At 32.2% G+C, this 7,615-nt stretch overlaps 2 protein-coding genes across 2 annotated transcripts in view; one reads left to right on the top strand and one right to left on the bottom strand.

Moving 5' to 3' along the window:
- LOC106466395 overlaps positions 1 to 6,599 on the top strand; it is a 17,755-nt gene extending 11,156 nt beyond the window's left edge. The window contains exons 11-12 of the mRNA XM_013926678.2: positions 5,013 to 5,134; positions 6,045 to 6,599. Coding sequence (XP_013782132.1) covers positions 5,013 to 5,134; positions 6,045 to 6,552 — 630 coding nt within the window. The 3' untranslated portion in view covers positions 6,553 to 6,599. The remainder of the gene's footprint in view (positions 1 to 5,012; positions 5,135 to 6,044) is intronic.
- LOC106466393 (RILP-like protein 1) overlaps positions 2,287 to 7,615 on the bottom strand; it is a 16,740-nt gene continuing 11,411 nt past the window's right edge. Inside the window, exon 4 of the mRNA XM_022394393.1 lies at positions 2,287 to 2,371. Within this exon, the coding sequence (XP_022250101.1) occupies positions 2,342 to 2,371 (30 nt within the window). The 3' untranslated portion in view covers positions 2,287 to 2,341. The remainder of the gene's footprint in view (positions 2,372 to 7,615) is intronic.

Raw genomic sequence — 7,615 nt, 5'->3', positions numbered from 1 at the left:
TGTAAGTGAGCCTGCTGTAGAATGAATCCTTACGCTACTGACCTTTGATAGAGTTGACCCCTAGCAGTAATGCTGCTTTAGCGTAATTTTACGCTACTGACCTTTGACAGAGTTGACTGTAAGTGAAAAGCATTCTTAATAATAAGCGTAAAACGATGGCTGTAAAAATAGATGACATAAACAAATGAAGTGGTAACAGTTTATTTTAAATAAGTTACTAACTAAAAAGTTTATTAATTCTGTGCAAGTATTTTGTCATTAATAATTCAGATGCAAAAGTAAAAATAATATATACTTATAACCGTAAGTATGTGTGTGTGTATTATATATATATATATATACATGTATAGGTAACACTATTTACACGTTCCTATTTAGGCTTCATCTTGTCGATTAAATCATCAATGTTTCTTAATCATAAAACATTTTAACACGTTATATTTATTCCGTAAGAAATTAATGTTGATATTTAGCAGCATTGAAAGGGTTAATTAACGGTTCAAATTTCTCTTTGTTGATATTTACCAGCAGTGAGAGGATAGCTGACGATTCAATTTTCTCTTTGAAACAGTAGCACACAATGTAGCGAATTATTAGTGTAGAGTGGTATCTCCTCCTACCGCCATAAATGATCATTTCTCGTGACTAAAATTCATTATTAATATCACAAGGAATGAATGTGACACCAATATTGTCTTAGTAAAATAATGGCGGGAAAAATACTGGTAAATAACACTGTACTTTAGAAAAAAGTATGTGGCTGACATAAGATGAGGGACGAAGTTGGTTTAACTAGGCTGCTTTAAGGTATATTTAAATAAATAAGTTAATAATCCATCTTCTCTCGATTGCTAATTATAGTCACTAGGGGCGCTTGTGTTTCTATTTTGTGAGGGGGGGGTGTTTTTTGTTTTTATTTCTGGGCTTCGTGGTTTTGTCAATTTAAATACGAAGCCTAGCCTATACGTCATTAGCCTGCTAACAGTGATATAAAACTGGCTATAAGAAGTTCGAAACCACAACTGATAGTTTTGGTTCAAAATAATTACACGATTAACTAGAAAATCTTGAAACAGGTTTGCAGTTACGAAGTTCATTATGAGATTTATATTTGATAATTTTTAGACTATTCCCGTAGAAGGGAGAGCAATGGAAGAAGGCATTAGGAGTAAGCAATCCGTTGGAGTATCCCAATGAATCCAATTCCATCTGCAATAATAAAAAATAATATTAAGAATCCCAACTTTTTAACATAACAGGAAAAAAACTATAGCTAAACGTATCGATGTTTTTTCAGGACCATAAATTGTGAAGTTTTTAGATAAATCATATTTATGTAATAATTACAGAACTTTGCAAGATCTTACTTCGTACTATTTGACCAAATAATTGATCTTTATAACACTAAGCCTTTTGGGCAAAATTACCAAAAAAACGTATAATGCATTTTTTTCTTTTATCCTTTTTTTATGTAATAACTTCATAAACTAAGAATCCGAAAAATATAATTATTAATAACTTGGAGGGTATCAATGTCAGTAATTTTTTTTACTCATCCAATTATAAAAAAAAAAACATGACTAAGACAAATTTAAAGTTATTCAATAGTTGTTTTTATTATAAACAGAGTCACAGTATAAATCGAAAAAATTATATAATATTGTAAAGATACGAGAGATTCGGGAGTTCTGTCCCCCTGGTGGGACAGCGGTAAGTCTTTTGATTTAAAACGTTATAATCAGGGGTTCGATTCCCTTCAGTGGACACAGCAGATAACCCGATATGGCTTTGCTATAAGAAAACACACACAGGAGTACTATCTTACGACACATTACAGTAGTAATCGGTGTAGCCCCTAGTGGTATGACTGCGGACTTATACTGCTAGAAACCGGGTTTCGATACCAGTGGTGGGCAGAGCACAGATAACCCTTTGTGTAGCTTTATGCTTAATAACAGACAAAAACAATAATCGCTGTAACAACTAGCCCTCGTGTATAGCAGTAATCACTGAAAACAATTAGAGAGTTGTGACATTAACTGGCTCAAGAAAATGAAAAAATACTGCTTCCAAAAATAAACCCCCATCCCAGTGACTTTGCAATAAGTTTGAAGGTTTATAACTCTAAAACCTGGTTTCGATACCCGTGGTGAGCACAGCACAGATAGCCCAGTCCATTGTGCATCTTTGCGCTTAAATAACAACAAAAAAGACTTACAATCTGCTAAAAGCAGGAGGTTTTCTTTCTGGGAGACATTCAGTAGTTCGTTCATTCCAAGAAGGGTCCTCAAATAGCGGAGTTTCTCCAGCTTTATAATTATTTTCCGGTTCTTCTTGGATTTCAAGAGACAAAGGAGTTCCAGTTTCTGACCTGAAATTTTATATTTGTTACGTTTAAAACACACCCTGTTAAATATTTTATGGTAAAACGTTCGTGTAACGCACTGTGTTAATATTATTTCATTACTTATTGTTATTATCGTATATTTTACTGTAAAGTAGTTCTCTAACGGGGTCGCGCTTAGTCTAATGGTTAATGTATCAGGCATGATACTACTCAACACACTTCGCACTTTTAGCTGTACGCGTGTTATAAAAGTGATAATTAATAGCCCCTTTCAAAGAGTCATACAAAGCCCTTGTAGCGGAGGGTGCTGCTGAACTGTTGCTCTCCCTCTGGAGCTCAAAATTAGTGATGACTACATTTGAACCTAAGGGATTACACTTGACCTCTTAGCCCAATTTTCACTTGTGTAATGAACTTGCAACGTCAGTATTATTTCAATTTCTGTGATGTACTCACTATCTTTATTATATATTATGATATCAGGCATTAAAGATGGGTAAAACATTCATATTAAATAATAAAAATATACATAATTAGGAACAAAAATAGATATAGGTGTTAAGAGTAGTAGGTTATAGAGTCTGCACTGATAGCGGTCAACTCTGTCATAGGTCAGTAGCGTAAAAATTACGCTAAAGCAGCATTACTGCTAGGGGTCAACTCTATCAAAGGTCATTAGCGTAAGGATTAATTCTACAGCAGGAATCTAATAATATATTATTATTATTATTTACATGGTCATTATTAAGCCTAAACTTTCTTAGAAACCAGAAGTGTGGCTAACTCGAGTTGAGGGCTATCGTTGATGCTAATATTTAAACTACTAACCTAAGAGATTTAATAAATATTCCATCACTATGCTTATATTCTTGTTCAACACCATCCCCAAAATTCTGTATTAGCCAAAAAATATAGTGGAAGTTAAGGTGTTTCAATATCAGCTTAAAGTTGTCATGTTTGTATTTTTTATCAGAATGTCTGGGAAACGGAAGTAAATATATTTATTGAGGCCTACATTTTATATTGTAGAAATTTCATAATAAATTCAAATAAAATGTTTCAGATTAGTTCCAACTCTTGATTTCATCAACAAAGACTTCAAGTGTCGTTTTCTCGTTCTAGCTAAACCTTCGTTTTTTTTTTTGTTGTTTTTTTTTAACAATAAACAGACGTAAAAGAGCACCCCTTCCGCCGTGTTTCAGTGGTAAGTCTGAAGGCCTAACATTAAAAACCATGTTTCGATACCCCCGTGGTAGGTACAGCACAGATAACCCTTTGTATAGGAATTTCGTTTTGTTGTTGTATTAATATAAACTGACTTGATTACCAGATTTTAGTTTAAAGTTTTCAAAGATAATAACCTGCTAATTCAATTGAATTTCAACAATCAAGTTATTTATTCAATTATAAATAATACTATTTATTACTTGCTATTGAGCCGGGAACAGGTAAGTTACCGAATTATTGCTAAAATAAATGTGGATGAAACTAATGCTTTCAATCCTCGCTAACTGTGTTATATTAATATATAAAGTAATAAGTATAAACTATTTATAATCTGCGGAAGTAATCAGTTAATTTTGTCTATTTACATGACAGTATAGTAACATTTCTGGCTGATCTCTAAATCTCCACTCTCATATATATTTATGGAGTAATGATGCTAGAATCTGGATTTCTATTCTCTACAGTGAACAGAGCCCAAATAGCATATTGTTTTCTTTGTAGTTAACAAGCCTGTGATTAACAGGGCCTAGGTAGTCCACTGTGTTGCCTTTTTATTCTTTTCTTAACAAGGTTTCTACTGAAGGTTAGCTCTACAACACCAATTTTTTTATTGTTAGCAGTTGTGACGATTATAGGTTTTGAATTCTGAGTAAGATGCCACTAATTTAATAAAGCATTCCAAACTAAAGTCCAAGAGGAATATAAAAGAGAGTTTCAAGTATTCAAAAGGAAAGAAGTAACCAATGATCCGACATTTATGTTAATGACGATACACACGTTTGTAGAAAACCAAATAAAGTTTATAACATGTCCCACAACGCGGGATGTTTTCTAAATGGCAGGTTAGCCACACCTGAGCTAAGAGGTGGCCATTCAAGAATAGTTATAAACGGAGGTCATTTTTCGCAAAAAAATCAAGCTATTAACGAACGTAAGAGTTTGAGGAATGTAGCTAATACAACCTACATGTTCAGACGATATTATTTCGTGACACAAAATGAGGAGTGTAGCTAATGCAACCTACATGTTCAGACGATATTATTTCGTGACACAAAATGAAGAATGTAGCTAATACCACCTACAATGTCCAGACGATATTATTTCGTAACACTAATTCGTCAAAGTTTTAACGTACAAAACCTTTTCAACTGTTGTTTGTATGCTATGTTCTTCTTTATTGAAAATGTTTATGTGGTGGTAGTTGGAATCTTTGGTTTCGGTTTGAATCTAATTAACGTTAATCTTCCAATATATTTTTTGTTCATGTCATACGCCGTCAGAGTACTTTAATACTTTGAAGTTATTTAAAGTAGTTTTTTATAATATGAACTTTAAAAGGTAAACAGATTTTTTTTATTAATGATAATCAGTCCAAAGAAGGTTTTTACATCGTTCTCAAGATTGTATTTACATACAAAATATATCTATTCCGTAACAGTGTCCTCTCCGAGATCATCCGAACCTTCTGTCCATTCTCACTGGTATCAGTGGTAAGGAGCGGAAACGTCTAGAAAAGCGAGGTCAACACACGTGGAGGAAGTTGGTTGCCAAACTTGGAGGGTAAGCTCGGTCTTTGTGTTCCGACAACATGTACTTAAGTACATTTAGCCAAATTCAATAACCTCTGTTCTGAAGTCATCTTCATAACTTGCTGCAAGAGGAATCTAACAAAAATAATGACATTTTTTTTTTTTATTCCATTTTGGATCTTCTCTTGTGACTCGCTGTTACCAACTCTTAAATCAAAAGGTAATCTTTTATATTTATAAAACTGATGTACGTTATTGTCATTAAAACAAACGGACTTGACGTATTTTGCAAACGTCTAGGATTTAAATTTTTAAACTCCTCGCGTGCTGGGTTGTCATTTATTACTTACTTTGCGACATATTAATAGCATAACTTAACGAGTGTCCTCATTAACATTTATTTGTAATTATTAAGTGTTTAATGTATCTAGCTAGCATACGACTTATGGCATTTTTGTTGTAAATATTTGAAGACTAGTCACTTTTTTATGTGGAAACCAACATTTTTTAAGATTGTTATACACATTAACCTTGGAAATATTCAAGAAATTTTTTAATCAAACTAATTTTATAGAAGGTTGTTAAGTTAGCTATGTTATTTTATACTTTAAGACAGATTTTGTGTGTGTGTGTGTGTAACTACATAAAAAGTAAGTTTGTGATGGTCGTGTCCTTCCAGTACACTCATTTTTTTCTACAATGTTGAACACTTTGTTTAATAATTGTAACGAGATTGTCAGTTTATAAATCAATATTATGAAATCTTTTTTTGTGAATTTTAATTTCTTGTTTGTACAGACATTCAGTAGTGCATCACCTTAATTTTGTCTTGAATAATAATTGTGATTAAGTTTTATGATGTTTCCGATATTTACTGTGATACCTGAGATAATGTATTATGTCTCTTCCGTATTAATGAGCTAAACATCTTTTTCTGACAGTGAATTAAGTGTACAATCCAAGCAGACTTCCAACAAAGAATCCGAAAAACCAGAAAGGGAGACATTTAAACGAAAATCTGCCATTAACACAGACATTTACTCTCCTTCAAAAAAATCAAAATTTAACAAAGAGGACCCAGAAATTCAACAAAATCACGAAAATAATTCATTATTAGAAAAATCTCAGAATGATATCAGAGATCACATGGCAACAGATAATGTGAATACATCTATCGTGAGAGAGAAAAAAAATAAAAAACTCACTCTTGAGCCTCTACAGCCATCAGCAAGTGAAACCAATGAGAATGAAAGAAGCAACGGGCTCCAATCGCCAACTTCAGAGAAAAAGAAAAGTCACAGAAAGGGAAAAAAGGATGTTTTACAAACTCGTGAGCTATCCTGTGGCTCAGAAGATCCATTAAATCGTACAAGTCAAGTGATCTTTCCTCAGACAGAAAAGAAAAAAAAGTTAAAAACGAAAGAAAAGAGAAAAAGTAGTCACTTTTAAATTTTTAGATGTGGTTTAGACTCATTTTCAACAATAAAAATTATCTTGAAATATTCATGGTTATTTCTTTGTCTTGTTATTGTCATTATACAAGCTTTCCAATACCCAGGAAGGGCGTATTTATGTAGCTTTGTTCTTAACAACAGAAGTTAATGAAATCGTTAGATCAGGTCTCTCATACTTAATATACACGTTATTTACATAGCTTTGTTCTTAACAACAGAAGTTAATGAAATCGTTAGATCAGGTCCCTCATACTTAATATACACATTATTTACGTAGCTTTGTTCTTAACAACAGAAGTTAATGAAATCGTTAGATCAGGTCCCTCATACTTAATATACACAGTATTTACATCGCTTTGTTCTTAACAACAGAAGTTAATGAAATCGTTAGATCAGGTCCCTCATACTTAATATACACATTATTTACATAGCTTTGTTCTTAACAACAGAAGTTAATGAAATCATTAGATCAGGTCTCTTATACTTAATATACACAGTATTTACATCGCTTTGTTCTTAACAACAGAAGTTAATGAAATCGTTAGATCAGGTCCCTCATATTTAATATACACAGTATTTACATAGCTTTGTTCTTCGCCTTGCAGTATTACGTCATTGGTGAAACATTATTACATAAAAAATATATCTATTCCGTAACAGTGTAAGTGTGTATCTATCTAGTTTAAACATTCTTACATAAAAATATATCTATTCCATAACAGTGTAAGTGTGTATCTATCTAGTTTAAACATTATTACATAAAAAATATATCTATTCCGTAACAGTGTAAGTGTGTATCTATCTAGTTTAAACATTCTTACATAAAAATATATCTAAACTAGATAGATACACACTTACACTGTTATGGAATAGATATATTTGTGTGTAAGAATGTTTAAACTAGATAGATACACACTTACACTGTTATGGAATAGATATATTTTGTATGTCAGAATGTTTAAACTAGATAGATACACACTTACACTGTTATGGAATAGATATATTTTGTATGTCAGAATGTTTAAACTAGATAGATACACACTTACACTGTTATGGAA

This window comes from Limulus polyphemus, unplaced genomic scaffold (assembly GCF_000517525.1).
Source record: "Limulus polyphemus unplaced genomic scaffold, Limulus_polyphemus-2.1.2 Scaffold2247, whole genome shotgun sequence".
NCBI classification, from domain to species: domain Eukaryota; kingdom Metazoa; phylum Arthropoda; class Merostomata; order Xiphosura; family Limulidae; genus Limulus; species Limulus polyphemus.
The sequence above is the reverse complement of the archived record's forward strand: the minus strand, read 5'-3'. Positions and strand labels throughout refer to the sequence as shown.